A 16586-nucleotide genomic window follows, 5' to 3' on the forward strand; every position below is an offset into this window, starting at 1 on the left:
CACCTTGGAAGAAGAGTTCTCACCAGTGTGAGAGAAAGCTTGCCACCTGCATTTTTAACAAGCACTTGCATGTGTTTGTTTGTATACACACACATATACCTGTGCATGCATTAAAAAAAAGTAAGACCAAGGACCCCTGGAAGGTTGAGTCCAGTCAAAGGTGACTGACTATGGGGATGCGGCGCTCATTTTGCTTCAGGCTGAGGGAGCCCGCATTTGTCCGTAGACAGCTTTTCAGGGTCATATGGCCAGCATGACTAAACCGCTTCTGGTGGAACAGGACACCGTGACGGAAGCCAGAGCACATGTAAATGCTGTTTACCTTCCTGCTGCAGTGTTACCTATTTATCTACTTGCACTGGCATGCTTTCGAACTGCTATGTTGGCAGGAGCTGGAACAGAGCAACGGGAGCTCACTCCATCGCGGGAATCGAACCGCCAACCTTCTGACTGGCAAGCCAAAAAGGCTCAGTGGTTTAGACCACAGTGCCGCTCACGACCCACATGCATGCACGCATAGCTGCCCAATAAATCACCATTCGGCTCTCGCGCAGAACCACTAAATCGTGCTTTGCACATGCATAGAAGCGCCGAATGGTGACCTGCACTTGCGCAGACACATCGCTATGGGTTGCAAACGTGCCTCCCGCATGGATCACGTTCGCAACCCGAGCGCCCACTGTGCTGTATCTGTTCAGGTATAAGACAAGGTTTTCTGCTTTAAAACTTTAGTAACAAATTGGGGGACGTCTTATGCACGGGACATGGGAATTGGGAGGGGGGATTTTTTTCATATTTAAGCAAATGTCCGGGATTTTGGCTTGGGCAGGCCGAAGCAGGCTTTCCTGCCACTATTCCCTCTTTCTCCTCCCCCTTCCAGCTATGTGCTGGTGAGTGGATTGCCTCCTGCAGCCCCTGCCGGCTCAACGACTAGAGTGAGGGCTGCCTTGGCTACCTCTCTTTACCCTTCTTTCCTTTTCTCTCTCCCCGTAAACATCCACCCCCCTGCTCCCCACCTTCCTCAGCTCGGTTTGCTCAACAGCATGAAATGGGCTCTGCCTTTATGTCCTACCCCTTGGTTCTCCTTCAGCAACAAGCGATTGCCCCCCAAAAGCTCAACTATTTTCTGCTGCCAATCTATTTCAAGGTTTTGTTTTCTTTTTTTGGGTTAAATATAATAATAGGGGTAATCTGATACATCTTATGCACTGAAAAATACGGATTTTTTTTTGTAATGTTTGGCATTTAAAAAATGTTTTTATATGTCTTAGCCCCCCTTCTGGGGGGCTGCATGCCATTGGTAGGTGGGGCAAAAGTTGGTGGGGCAACAGATATGATTCCTTTTCTCCAGCCAGGCAAAAGCCAGAGGTTGAAACGCCGCACGCTAACACCTCTCTATCCTCTATCACCACAGTTCAATGATACATTCCAGCCAGGCAAAAGCAGTTGAGGAAGGTGCAGAGTCAGTGGAAGGTGTGGCATAGGAAGGGGTTGAGTGTCCTGGAGAGAGTCTCTCACAGAGACAGTGTGCTCCATGGAGTTTTGAGAAGAGAAGCAACTGCCTCTTTTTTGGGGGGGGGGGGCATCTGCATATGAACAACAGGTACATTAAAAAATGCATATACTCAAAACACTCAAGACGAGGCCTACCTTCTTCCTTCCATCTTCCAAAGCAGCTTCCAGTTGTCTGGTTAACGCATCATAGCTCGTAAGTTTCTGTTTGAACTGCAGTTCTGTTTTCTGAAGGCATTCTTCTTGGCTTGCCAACTGATTTTCAAGCTCTTTGTTCTTTAGTTCCGTTTCTTCTAGTTTTCTTTTAAGTCAAGTATAAGTGTTAGTGTAGGGTTACGACAGAAAGAAAAAGAAAGAAAGGAATTCTGAATGGCAGGAGACATGTCACATTTACCTTTTAACGTCTTCGTATTTCAGCTGAATGTTGCGATTCTCCTCTTCTAAAGCAAGCTGTTTCAAGAAACTGTCATTCTCGACTACCTGTAAAAGCAGGGATTCTGACATAACCCACAGAACTGTAGGCTGAAAACGAGGTGCTAGCTCTTTGCAAATCCTCACATCACTTATCACCAGGACTAATTCATGACAAAAGCCCTGAATTAATGTTAACCAAAAAATAGGACTCTAGCCTCCTTCCGCAGGGCCTGTGAGACAGATTGCAGCTTTCAATTTGAATTTAGCCTCATCTTTTATTCCCCTTCCCTTTTTATGAAGATTACCTGCTCTGGGATCCCACAGCTAATTCTCCCCTGGCCTCCTCGCTGGTTCAAACAGGGTTAGCCAGCTAGCCCTGGAGATCATCTAATGTTTATTGGATGGATTTCCCCCTAAATTGATTTTTGAACTTTGAATTTATTGTTATTCACACTTTTATACTGTATTTTATGCTGTTGGGTTTTTTTGTATCACAATTAAGTGTTTTAAATTTGTTGTTAGCTGCCCTGAGCCCAGTTTTCAGAACCAGGAAGGGTAGGGTATAAATAATTTTTTATTATTATTATTACTATATATGACAAAAACTTGTTTTGGATGCATACAAAGTTCCCTCATAGGAAAGCTGAATATTATCACCCAGGGCATAAGCCACTACGGTCTCGCAACTTTCTGAAGTGAAGTGAAGATAAAAAAAGGAGGGTGGGAGGTGCTTCAGAGACTAGAAAACTGCTCTCTGAAGCAACCGCCTCCCTTAAGCATTAGCCATCACTGGAGCAAATTGCTCTCTGAAGCACCCCTTACAAGCTCCTCCATCCTGACAGCCATTTAATCAGGTGGGTGCAACCCAGCAGAGTGAAACAATCTTAAAGACTCGCTTAAAAGCAGACAGGGAAGTCTCTTGGGAGACTGTTCTAAAACTGGGGTACCGCAAACTGCAAAGGCCCTCTCCCCTCATCTCCACCTGTCATCAAAGAGACAAGAACAAGTTCACACAAGAGAGAAGGATGTTCCCGATACTCAATAGACTTGGGTCATTTTCAGCTTGAAAAGGTCAGATCTAACACTTCAAACTGAGCCCGGAAAGAACATTGGCCTCCCTTCCAAACTAATCGAGCAGACCATTCTCACGAAAAGCACCAACATGCTTTAGAAATGGAACATTTGAGCTGCGGGAAACAGGGAGGTGACAGGAGTGCCCTCAGCAGGCAAGACGTTTCCCTTCTGAACGACTCAGAAATCAGAATCCCGAGAAGCAAACCGCTGAGTTTCCCAGCCTTCCTCGCACGCTCGTTTAGATGTTTTGTGGAAAAAAAGAGTATTTTCCTCCAAGCACCTGAGCCTGAAGTTCCCTAATGGTTTTGGATTTATCTACACAGCTCTTTTGGCAGGCCAGCAGGCTTTCCTGACACTTCTGCAGTTTCCCTTCGGCTGCTTTCTGTAAATCACGGGCATGTTCTAACTCCTTCAAGCGAGCCTCCGACTGGCCCCTCACCTGTGCAGCCGCGTCGGGTTGGGGGGGGGGAGGATAAGTGAAAAAAAGAAAGAAAAGAGAGAGTAATTTTGCACACTCTCCCATATTCAAACTACTAAATATGAAACATATTTGAACAAAGACAAAATATACTGTAGGAGGCATATGTTTTTATACGGGCTGCATATGGGAGAGGTGTACCCAAAAGGGTTAATGTAGCATAAAATCCTGTGATAAAATCTACAGTAGGCAGTTTTTTCAGTTAGGTCTGTTACCAACCATGGAGAGAGAGAGGTTTTTTTTGGTAGTTTTTATTCATTTTATTCATTTAAACTGTTTTTAAAACGGTGGCATTGAGATATATCTTTGTTTACGTGACATGCAAACAGTGGCGTAAAAATAAAAGTAGAACAACAATAACTCTCAGGTAAAAGTTTCTGAACGCTGTAACAAAGCTGTGTCGAAGTATATAAAGCAGAGCTTTCTAAACTGTGTGTCAAGACACATTAGTGTGTCGGCTGCAGTGTGTCGCACAAACGTTCCCCTTGCTCTTCCCGGGGCTGGAAAGGGGTTAGTTTAACCTCTGGTTTGCTAGTAAAACTGAATTACTGTGTCACGAAAAGATGCATGTGTAAAAAGTGTGTCGCCAACATGAAAAGTTTGGAAAGCTCTGATATATAGAGTGAGTTTTACTGTGTGCAGGTGTTGTTTTAAGCTGCTATGTGACTCAGAATATAAGTCTGTACATATTTGCCAGGCTCGTGTGTGTGTGTGTATCAATATATCATTATCTATCTATCTATTGACCTATCTCTAGTTCTATAACTATTTTCATGTAAATATGATTCAATAAGCTAAGTAAAGTAATACGTTATGTTTAAACTGTAATCAGAGAATCTTGCATAGTCTTTTCTAAGAAAATGAAAAAAGAACTTCCACACATATAATTACCACACTGGAAGCCACCCAGAGGGGCTGGGGAAACCTAGCCAGATGTGTGGGGTACAATTACTAAAATTATTATTATTATTATTATTATTATTATTATTATTATTATTATTATACTCACCACATCATTTTCTAAATCTTTGCCATCCATTAGTTTTTTGCCTTCATGTATGACCTTCTCATACCTGGCTTTGAGTTCCTCAGCTTCCATTTCTAATTTCCCCACCTAGAACAATAGTTTATATATATATGAGCATTGTATTTTTTAAAATTATGTATGTTTTTTCCGTAAGAATTATCAATTATATGCACAAATATTTTATTTTATGCACACACACAAACATGATGATGATGATGATGATTACCCGGCCCATCTGGCTGGGTTTCCCCAGCTACTCTGGGCAGCTCCCAACAGAACACTAAAAACAGAATAAAACATCAAACATTAAAAACTTCCCTAAACAGGGCTGCCTTCAGATGTCTTCTAAAAGTCAGACAGTTGTTTATTTCCTTGACATCTGGTGGGAGGGCGCACCACAGGACAGGTGCCACTGCCGAGAAGGCCCTTTGCCTGGTTCCCTGTAGCTTCATTTCTTGCAGTGAGGGAATCGGCAGAAGGCCCTTGGAGCTAGACTTCAGTGTCTGGGCTGAACATATACGGAGTATATTTTGGTTTGGACCTAGGAATATACCAGCGGAATGAATTTTGGTGATGGTGCTGTTCTCTGCAAGAGGTAGTGGGATTCTATGCATGCCCAAGACATCAACTTGCCTCATTTTTATAATGTTCAATTATATTTTCTTGCTGGTGTGCCTCCTCACGTAAGTCCACAAGTTCAGCTTCGGCCGAGACAATGCTTCCTTCCAAAGATGCAAAAGATGCCTACAGAAAGGAGACGTCTTTAATAAATACCGTACTGCCAAAACATGATTAATGCCGCAACAACAAATACTGTGTAGCGTAAGTAAAACTAAACTACATATATTATCACCGAGATGTTTCTATGCAGATAACAAGGACAGGATCGCGATCCTAAACAGATCTGCCTGTACCACAGTCCCACTGAAGGAACTACTTCTGAGTAATTCATACATAAGAGTGGTATAAATATTCCGAATACGTTTAGAAAGCTGGTGAGAAAATATTTCTGCTTCAATTTAACCATCCGTAAAATTGCTATGATACTAACCCCGACAGGCAAGAATCGAAATGTATAACTAAAATTAAGGATTAAGGTGCTCTCCCAAAGTGGAATTCCTAACTAAAATTGGAATAACTACAGTTGCGGTTTGTAGATGAGCTTACCTTTAATTTAATATTTTCAAGTGAAATCTTCTCATTTTCAGAGGTGATGGCATTGAGCTTCCCAAGGATCTCATTTGTTGACCTCCTTCCGACATCTTGAAGTCTTCTCAGTTCCATCAGACGGTCAGCTATCTGCCTTTAACATTTCAAACACAACTTGTGTAGAAATTGTTTTGCATAATGTCATTAAGTTAAATGGTAACTAAATTGCGCTTTAACTACATCCACTTTACTTTCCGCTTCTTAGAAGCAATTTTAGATGTACGTGTTTCATGTTGATCATGTATAAACACTTCTTTGTGTGCCTCCTCCACGAGAGGTCTGGAGGGTGGCAACTGTTATTATCATGATAAAAATGAAAAACTCAACAAAAACTATTAAAAAGAGAGAGAGAACGGGCCTTTTCTACAGTGCCCCCCCCCGCCCCCGTTTGTGGAATGCTCTCCCTAGGGAGGTTCGTCTGGCACCTTCATTATATATATTTTAGGCACCAGGTGAAAACGTTCCTCTTCAACAATGGCCTACATCACACTAAATAGGAATCTCTGCTTCGAACCTGCCACCACCCACTCCCAATCTCCACTCTGGCTCAAAGCTCATATGTCTCGCCACCAGCATTCAAACTCCCTTTCAAACTCTCATCCAATCATCATTCACTACCAAGATTCCGAACTCACTTTTCTTCTGCCTCCCTGCTTACCTTAATTCTTCTAATATACTTGCCTATACATTGACCTTAGCTGCACTATGATCGCAAGCGTTTGGCCACCAGAACCTCACGCAATCCACACCCGTACCTTCGCTATCCTGCTTGGGTCACATCCACCACCATGCATTTAAAGTGCTCTTATGCCACTTTAACAGTTACGGATGTGGCGATCACACAGGGTCCCCGGACGTTTCACCGTCTATTGATCCCTGTGCCACCACTTTATTTCTCGCTGCCACCACCCAGGCCCTACCTGGTAAATTACTGAGTCCAGTCAGGGTTAAATTGGAACATAAACTTCTGTTTATTTATTGCAGTTTAACAAGCATGTGGTTTCATAAATGGTATCGGTCAATTACATTCATGGGGTCCCTATCCAGACCTATAACTTCCGCTACCTGCTCTCACTCACAAAACCACCTCTCAGATATTTACTTGTCTTCCTAGCTCCTAACTGTTCCTAAATCAGCTTATTTCGCTACGCTAACTCAACCTACCCACAGACTCTATCCCAATTCACTCCCACTCCAACCAACCACCCAACTCCCAACAAACTCGCCCTTCCCAGAGCTGATTTTTATAGTCCCTCTGACTCCACCCCCCTGGGTTCTGATTGGGTAACTATTTAACTGTTTCACTATTTCACCTCCAGCACTCTCATCTGTTAACGTCACAACAGAGTCCTCTAAGGAATCATGGGAACTGTAGTTGTTTAAGGATGCTAGGAATTGCAGCTCTTTGACTAGCAACAGTTTCCCCATTATTATTCTTTTGGTTGTTGTTGTGGGGAGGAGAAACCATAACCGTTAAATGTGATCTTGGTTTCCTTTCCTCCGTGTCTAGCACTGAAAACACAGGAGATGATGAAAATATTGCTACATCCCATTCCCACAGTGAAGGGTTGTCAAGTAAACACACTTGGGGAGGGCAGACTAAAAAAAGCACATGCAAAATCCTAGAACAACCATATTAGCCCGGTTCCTCATTTTTAATAAAGAGACTGATTATTTGCAAAGAGGTATTAAGCATTAACTTACTTTTTCAGAGTTTCAGCCTGAACTTCTAACCTGGTTTTTTCATCTACCACTGCCTCGTGATGACTTTTCCAGACATTACAAGCTGAAAGTACCTCAGACAATTGGATTTCCTGGAGAATGTACAAAACACAGACCATGTAATATAAGAACTCATTTTCTGTTTAATTCTTCCCGATTCCCTAGACACAGGAGGTATTTTCATTCAAAGCAGTTTCCAGGTGTATTGCAGTAGTATGGAATAATGTAAAAAACTTGAAAAGCTTGAAATCTCGACATAAACACACACCAATAAAATCCTGAAACACAAGAATCAGCTGGAACCTAAGCGATTGTACTAACTTTCCAGCAAAACAGAAGTTTTAAACTTGCTAAGAGCGTTTCCCTAGACGAGGTATTTGAAAGTTCTATACAGACATTTCCCAACTGTGAAATATGAGGCCATGCCTGTAAGCTTTTTGGTTATAGAAAATACTCCAGATCACATCTCCTATGCCATTTGTAGACAGGGATTAGTCTGTTGCTTGGCTACTTTTCTTCCTCTTCAACTGCTACGGGCACCTGATTGGCTAGTGCCCATGACATCACTGACAGCAAGGAACACAGTATTACAATTGGAATTTTAAAGCAGTATTTCTAAATCAAGTCACTTGGAGCATGCCTTGCCACCAGAGCAGCTCTGCACAAAAGCAGTCAGCTGGTAGGCATGGGCAGTGATGAACTGCATGCGGTCAAATAAGCAGGCTTGTAGATGGGTGGGCAGACCGCTGCATCTAAATCTGGAATAAAACTAGTAATGGAATAAAACTAGCACAATTCAGAGCTGATGGGGGAGTGAAGAAAGCCTGCAGGGCTGCATTTCACCCCCAGCTTGAAGCTTCCTGTCCCTAATTATCTTCTTCTTTGATGATCACTCATAGCCGAGCAAGATTGTCTTCCACAAATATGGTCTTAACACTGAGTCCGTAAGTGACTGTGGAGGCCAATTCTGGATCCACACGTTCTTCCATAGTGGGGACATTGGTTTCCGGCCGGGAGTTGATCATGGTAAGGGTTTGCCAAGCGTGCCTTCCTCTTAGCACGCTTCTACCTTTCGTCCTGAGTTCAAGCGTCTTCAAAGTCCATCACACCTTTGGTAAAGGCCGTTCTCCAGTTGGAGCACTCGCAGGCCAGTGTTTCCCAGTTGTCAGTGTTTATACTACATTTTTAAAGATTTGCCTTGAGAGAGTCTATAAACACTTTCCATTTTTAAGTTCGGAACAGAGTAGTTGCTTTGGAAGACTATAATCTGGCATTCGCACAACATGACCAGTCCAACGAAGTTGATGTTGAAGAATCACTTGCTTTGACACTGGTGATCTTTGCTTCTTCCTGTACATTGGCATTAGTTCGCCTGTCTTCCCAAGTGATGTGTAAAAAATTTTGGAGACACTGTTGATGGAATCAAGTGTACTGAAGGTTGGTAGTAAAATAGGAAATTTTGGTTTCCCTGTGAATGTCCTGGTCATCAAACACTCTGCACTTCAACCAAGAGAAAGCTGGACTTCCTAATGTAACGGTTTAGACACCTATTTCAGAATAAGTCACCTCACAAGTTTTCTTCATGTAGGAAATGAGTTTCCAGTGGCATCATCTTTCCTATACAGTGGTAAAGGTAAAGGTACCCCTGCCCGTACGGGCCAGTCGTGTCCGACTCTAGGGTTGTGTGCCCATCTCACTTAAAAGGCCGGGGGCCAGCGCTGTCCGGAGACACTTCCAGGTCACACGGCCAGCGTGACGAAGCTGCTCTGGCAAGCCGGCACCAGCGCAGCATATGGAAACGCCGTTTACCTTCCCGCTATAAAGCGGTACCTATTTATCTACTTGCACTTAGGGGTGCTTTTGAACTGCTAGGTGGGCAGGAGCTGGGACCGAAAGACGGGAGCTCACCCCGCCGCGGGGATTTGAACTGCCAACCATGCGATCGGCAAGCCCTAGGCGCTGAGGTTTTACCCACAGTGGTACCTCGGGTTAAAAACTCAATTCATTCTGGAGGTCCATTCTTAACCTGAAACTGTTCTTAACCTGAGGTACCACTTTAGCTAATGGGGCCTCCTGCTGCCGCTACTGCGCGATTTCTGTTCTCATTCTGAAGCAAAGTTCTTAACCCGAGGTACTATTTCTGGGTTAGTGGAGTCTGTAACTTGAAGCATCTGTAACCCGAGGTACCACTGTACAAGTTATATTCAACTCTTCCATGAAAAACCTCAGGGCAGCTCACAGGGGGCTCCCACACTTCTTTCGCATCTCCAGCACCAAAGGATTGTTTTCAGGTTTTTACACGCAGTTTAGTAGGATGGCATCTGGTTACTTTGGCTGATGAAGGGCCCGTGTACTCAAACGACTGGAGACGGTACCTTGGCTTGCTAACTCCAGCCAACCAGAGGCCAGCTGAGCTGAACACATAGGCGGGATTCCCCAAACCAAAGAATATAACCTTCTCAGATATTTTCTTACACCCAAACTACCAGTATATACATGCAGACATCTCAAGTCTATTATCTGATCGTGTACACTTATTAATATGGACACAGAAAGCAAAGTATGCCCCTGAAAGTTCCCACTATTATAAATCAAGACGTTGTTGACGTTCTTTCAGACAGGGATAGGGAACCTGTGGGTCTCTAGATGTTGTTGGACTCCAAATCCCATCATCTCTGACCACTGGCAAAGATGGCTGGGGTTGATGGGAGTTGGAAATCCTGCAACAACTAGAGGACCACAGGTCTCCTGTTGCTGCTTTGTGAGAGTAACACCACGATTTATTCATTAATTTGAAACCATGGCTCCCTCCCCAATCACTCACCTTCTCTCTAATTTTGGAAATTAAGCTCTCCACAGCTACTTTCAAAAGTTCCGCTCTTTGTTTCTGAACACTAGCTGCCCTTTTCAGAGCAATCCGCCTCTCCTTTCTTCTGTCCTTTTCAGCCAAAATCTGCTGCTTATATTCTCCGACTTGCTGTTTCCATTCTGTAATGTTCTTTTCTGCCGTCTGCATCAGAAATACAGAAGATTATTATACGCTCCAAACATGAAAAGTTTGAGGTGGGCATTAGCTGGGTGGGGGCAGTGTGTGTGTTTGCCCTTTCATGTATGTATAAAAGATTAAACTGGAGTACAGAAGACACAAAACAAAACAAAACAAAACAGAGATGCTTGATTTGGTTCATCAGAGCATTGAAGGCAACAGATTTAAAGTAACATGTGAAAGTTAATTCAAATAGTTTAACAAGGTTTTTTTTAAATAAAAAAAATACATCGAAACACGTGCTGAAGTATTTTGAAGATTCTGTTCAATGTTGAAAACATGAACCTTGAAGTACTTGGTGCCAGTCAAACTCTGTAGACTGACTTAAACTGCAGTGGCAGGTTGGCTAATCTGGGGCCAGGAGGTCATTTCTGACCCAGCAAGACACACTAAACAGCCCATCAGATTCGCAGCTGTATCTCCCAGTCAGGAGAGAAAAGTTCCCTCTGGCTACCCTTTGGAGAGGATATTCAGCCTTAGCACAAAAGCATCACAGTGTTTAGGTTGGAGAAAAAACCCCTAATTGCTCTTTGAGAGTAAAAAAAAAGAACAGCATTTCCCCTCAGCCCAGCACTGGAGTCAGAATAGGTGGAAATGCCAATCGTGCGAGTGGCTCTACATGTGCGTTCCTGTCCAAGCGTGTATTTCTGAATGTTTGGTCCCTCCTCTGTGATGCTGCATGTCTGTGTTCCAACGGATGCTGTCCCTGATGAGACATACTACTGGTATCTGTGAAATCTGCCTGTGGCAGGCCTGGAACGCAGCCAAATATTGTCCAAGGGCAATTCACAAGGACAACACCAGAAGTTGTGGAGGCCTGACCTAGAAAGGTTAAATTTGCTGGCAAACGGAAGTTGCCTTTTGCGAGAGGACACTGGTGTTATTTATCAAGTCCCCACAAGAGGTCACCATTTCACAACTTGCATGACCAGAACACACACACACACACACACACAAAAACATAGGTATAACACCAGCTTGTACGGCAAGTGGTTCTACATTTTTCAAATATCTGCAAATATTAAAGTCTGGTTGCGCTTAAGATTTTATATAGTTGCACTACTAATCCTGTGCCTACGTATTTGAAGGCTAAAGGTAGATGGAAGCTGACTGCGGTTGGAGCATCCTTATACAAAGCTTACAGAAACATTTGAGAAGAAATTACCAGTGAAGAGGGTTGCCAACAGCAGTTTTATGTAAGTTTTTTTGTAAAAGCAATTCAGTTTACCGCCAATTCTCAATATGTAAAAACGGGCCATTTTAAAAAAAGAAGGTACTGTATGGGGAATCTCAGGTATAAATATAAATATAGGCCGCTCCCTGCAAGGCCTTTTTCCACCTGGCCTTGCGGCGGGGGGGACGGGACTCCCCAGCTCTACTGAAGAGGCTCCTGGCGAGACCAGAGGGACATCACTATGCCTGACAACAAACCCTAACTATTGGATTCCTTTGCCCCATCTTTTTGTGCCTGCCAAACAGCCTTGTCATGCTTATGATAAAACCTTATTCTCTTGTTAATTATGCTGTTTTAAATATGTATTTTATATTTGACTTCACAATGGTGTTGTTGTTTTTGGAAATGTTTAAGATTTTTTTTTGTTAGCTTTGTTTGCATTGAATATGTATTCTGTAGTTGACCTTTGTAATGTTTTATTTTGAAATCTTTTAGTTTTCTGTTAATTATGTTGCTTTGACTGTACACTCTAGATTTGACTTTCTTCAAAAATGTTTGGTTCTGGATTGTTTCATTGATGTTTTTAGACGCTGTAAACCGCTTTGAGATTTTTCTTCAAAATATAAAGCAGTATAGAAATGAATGAATGAATTAATTAATTTTAAAAAAACTGATTTCTTTCTAAAAAAAGAATTTAACACCTCAGTATTTCAGCTCATATAACCAACAGTGAGTCTTTGCATTATTTATTTCATGTTTCTCCATCTCACGGCTTAAAAAAAATCTCTACGCCTGACGTGCACATCACGCTAGTCCAAAACATGGCTGAGTGTTCAAGGGCAAGCGTGTGAGCAACTAAGGAGGGGAGCGTGGCTACTTTTCTTCTCCTCCACTTCTCCCGATGCTGTAATGCCATGAGCTGAACCTTGGTTAGGCTGAGCACGTTGTCTGATCTCCAAGCTCAAGGGTTTTCTCTTGCTCCAGACAAAAAAGGTAAAGGACCCCTGACAGCAAACGACTCTGGGGTTGCGGCGCTCTTCTCGCTTTACAGGCTGAGGGAGCCGGGATTTGTCCGCAGTTTTCCAGGTCATGTGGCCAGCATGACTAAGCCGCTTCTGGTGAACCAGAGCAGCGCACGGAAACGCCGTTTACCTTCCCGCTGGAGCGCTACCCATTTATCTACTTGCACTTTCGAACAGTGCTTTCAAACTGCTAGGTTGGCAGGAGCAGGGACCGAGCAACGGGAACTCGCCCCATTGTGGGGATTTGAACCGCCAACCTTCAAGCAGCCAGATGTACAACCGGATGAGCTTTGGAGCTTCAAGGCAGATTGTCCCCAGTGATGGGACTGGTTTGCGGGAGTATTTGGCTGGGGTAGAGATTTAAGGAAATCAACCTGAGATAAAGGACACTTAGAAGCTGGTGACCTCATTTTAGAGGCTTCTTCAGTTCGGAAAATTGGTCCACAGAGATTACACGTGAACTCTTTCTATGAACAAAGCATTCCCATTTTATTTACATGGACCTGGAGTCGGCGTGGGATATTCATAAATGCAATGATTTATGGCCAAAGGTCAACTGAACTATATTTATAGTTCCAGACTGGAGGTGTAGAGGGGTTTTCTTGAAATAAGCAATTATTGTGCCAGTGCAGATATAGCTTTATGAATTATTTGACAGAATGTGGCTGATACAGATATAACAAATTTGTGGCTTTTCTCGTGAAATTTAGAGAGTGCACCTGAGATTTTTAAATTTTTTATAGCTGCTTTGTGACTGGCAACTTCAATCCATAGCGACCCTCCCCAACACTGCCAAAAACACCCCCCATCATCAATCGATCAAAGAAGGAAAACCAACAAAAACCAGTAACCTTAAATTTTGTTCTCAGTTGATTATTCTCAGCCTCCTTTCTCTCTATCTGGCATTGCAAGTGAGTCTGCACCAACTGTGTTGATTCGGAATGACGAGATGCTTTTAACACATTAGCCTAAAATAATAAAACAAAGCCCATAATAAATTATGACATCTACATGGCAGCACCTATAATGAACTTTCGTATTCTATGGAAGGGGCAGGCAGACTTTAGACTTGCTAGATCTACTTCAATTTTTCCTTTGTTTTAGAACCCTGGGATCTACCAAGTGGAGACTGGTATTAAGACATCCAACAAGATTTGAAACAGCAAGTTGCCTCTGAGCACGTTACGAGTCTAAGAATTTGTTTTCAGCACCAGAACTGAATGGAGTCCTCCTGGTTAACTTTATATTCATTCAGGCAGCCTAATTTAAATGGGAAAAGTCACTTTGTTGTTGCAGTTGTTATACACAGTTGGGAAGCCTAGGTTGATCTACTCAGCGTTCGAAACTCCCATTGTTCTGGGCGTGTTTTGCGACAGGGAATTTCATAAACATGAGCAGTTTCTGAGCTCTGGGTGCAGTACTGTGCCTAAGATTTCAGATTAAAATGGCCACAGTTACTCGGAAGTAAATCCCAACCAAGTTCATTGGGGCTTCCTCCCAAGTAAAACGTGCATGGATTGGGGACCTGAAAACTTTCTTTTCTTTTAACCCAACATGTTTTGTTTAGGTTTTAGTTGCCTTGTTGAATGTACTTTTAATGTATGATGTGGCTTTAATTCAAAATATGCTAGCCAGTTAATTATGATGGTTTAAGTAGCACATGTTAAACAAATTTTGGAGTGGGATCATTGAAGGACCCTTAAGTCTTAGGGTTGCGAACTGAACACTCAATGTGGGTGTCTCTGCCATCAGTTGTATAGGCCTTTAATGTGCCAAAAAGATATATTTATATGGAGGAAATGGGGTATAGGGAGACTCCAGGGCTTGTCTGCAGAGCAGAAGGAAAGGAGGACCTTTTTCTGTCTCCCTATTTCCAGCCACTGCAGAAGGGACCCTCTTAAGAATATTAGGGGGGCGGGCAGGTGAAACATGGCTTTGTTTTTTGAAGTCTTCAGATGAGGTCTATACCATGTGAAAAATGAACGTAAGATTTTAGCTGCCGTTCATTCATTTCCAGCTTTGTATTCTAGTTATAAATAAGCGCGCCTAGACATTCCATTGTTGCGCCCTTCCGAAAGAAAAGCAGCTAACTTTAATAGAAGAAATTAAAAACACTATTAAAAAAACCCCCAAGCAGATGATATGAACAAGTACCTAGCAATATTAAAAAATAAAATAAAATGCTACATTTGCCTATCAATAAAATTTCAATACCCAAGGAGAGGAAATAATAATTCAATTAATACATTCCACAAATTCAACACAATCCTATTGCACATACATTTCAAATAAAAGGTAAGGGGATAACAAAACACATATTTTAGTAAAAGATATACACTTAGGCTGCAATCCTAAACACATGACATACCGGGGAATAAGATCCACTTAATACCGTGGGACTTACTGTATATACTTGAGTATAAGCCGACTTTTTCAGCAGATTTTTTATGCTGAAAAAGCTCCCCTCGGCTTATACTCGAGTGAGGTGGGCGGCAGCGGAGGAACGAGCAGCCCGAAAGCAGCCCTTTTGGGCTGCTTGTTCTTCCTCCACCGCTGCCGCCACCACCAGGTTTGTGGTGTGGTGAACCGGCTTATACTCGAGGCAATACGTTTCCCCAGTTTTCTGTGCTAAAATTAGGTGCCTCGGCTTATATTCGGCTCGGCTGATACTCAAGTATATAGGTACTTCTGGGTAGACACGTCTGAGACTGCACAGCTACACTCTCATTCTGGAAGTTAACGTACTGAAATATTGGGACGCACCAAAATCTAGCTTAGAACTAGCAGGAACCACAAGAGATTGGTGAAGTTGTCAAATCATGTAATTTGGTAAACATAAACTTATGGCAGGTGAAGTAAAAGAGCTGTACAAAGGGAAATGCTAACTTACTTTCTCATGCTGAAGCTGAGTAGAAAGCTCTAAAATATACCTTTCTTTTCGAAGCACTTCATGCTTGAGTTCCTTCAAGGGGAAAAAAAACACCCAGATTATTATTATTATTATTTGCATGCTAGAGAGCAAGAATTTGTAACTCAAGTGGGAGGGAGAGAACAAGGATCGAAAGTATACTGGCTTTCATGACAGAGGTCTCATTTAGATATCAGCAGGCCCAAAAATAGTCCAGACACTGTGTGAACTTTTCCCAGAAGCTCTGAGAATGGTATCTTGGTAGTCAAGATAACCTTACAATTAATTGGTAGATGTTAAAACCGTGAGCTCATATATGTTTATATCCACTTGCTTTGATAGAAACTAATTGGTTTGCCTTGATGTTATCACTATCTGGCGGCTTGGGAGTGTTGGGCTCTGGGTCCAGAAAAGGGGAACTATCTGTAAGCTTTGGGTATTTGCCACCTATCTAGTTAGGTGAAGTGATGGGAAATCCCACCCAAAGTGGCGTATGCTGCTTTGTCTATAAATAAGGTGTGGACATTTCCTTGGGAGAGGACAAGCCATCTCCTTGCTGCAGTGTCCATCCTGTGTCTGCCACTAACAATAACAATAACAATAACAATACAAGAGACAACATGCACCATGGCTCCCTCATCCTATGTGCAACTGCTTAAAATGCCTAAAACAGGCTGTAGTGCTGCCTTCACGAAATGAAATGAGGACACCCCAAAGAACAGAACTTACTACAGCTTCAGTTTCGCTTTCAGTCAACTTCCGTATCAAATCTTCAATCTGTGTACTGATAATCTAAAAATAAGAAAAATGAAACAAAACGGATTCAGTGTCACTTAATATTGAATACAACATATCGCGTTTAACATACTTCCTACAACATAAAACTCCCAACATTCCAAGTGACCATACCCTCTATTTACAGTTAAGGACTAAGAAAATAAAAATAAAAACTACAAGCGCAGATAAGAAAGTTCCTTTGTGAATTAAAATCTGACATGTT

General features: G+C 42.5%; 1 protein-coding gene across 9 annotated transcripts in view; it reads right to left on the bottom strand.

Moving 5' to 3' along the window:
• Positions 1 to 16586, bottom strand: part of ODF2L (outer dense fiber of sperm tails 2 like) — a 41301-nt gene that overhangs the window by 5634 nt on the left and 19081 nt on the right. For 5 of the 9 annotated variants that reach the window (XM_083511083.1, XM_083511082.1, XM_083511080.1 and 2 more), the window contains 11 exons: positions 16316 to 16378; positions 15569 to 15640; positions 13530 to 13646; positions 10261 to 10446; positions 7419 to 7528; positions 5673 to 5808; positions 5139 to 5249; positions 4488 to 4592; positions 3281 to 3439; positions 1907 to 1992; positions 1651 to 1813 (listed from right to left, as the gene is read on the bottom strand). In XM_083511083.1, coding sequence (XP_083367209.1) covers positions 1651 to 1813; positions 1907 to 1992; positions 3281 to 3439; positions 4488 to 4592; positions 5139 to 5249; positions 5673 to 5808; positions 7419 to 7528; positions 10261 to 10446; positions 13530 to 13646; positions 15569 to 15640; positions 16316 to 16378 — 1308 coding nt within the window. The remainder of the gene's footprint in view (positions 1 to 1650; positions 1814 to 1906; positions 1993 to 3280; positions 3440 to 4487; positions 4593 to 5138; positions 5250 to 5672; positions 5809 to 7418; positions 7529 to 10260; positions 10447 to 13529; positions 13647 to 15568; positions 15641 to 16315; positions 16379 to 16586) is intronic. The other 4 variants (XM_083511084.1, XM_083511077.1, XM_083511081.1 and 1 more) reach the window with 1 other exon arrangement.

Source organism: Podarcis liolepis (assembly GCF_965112155.1).
Source record: "Podarcis liolepis genome assembly, chromosome: 6".
Classification (NCBI taxonomy): domain Eukaryota; kingdom Metazoa; phylum Chordata; class Lepidosauria; order Squamata; family Lacertidae; genus Podarcis; species Podarcis liolepis.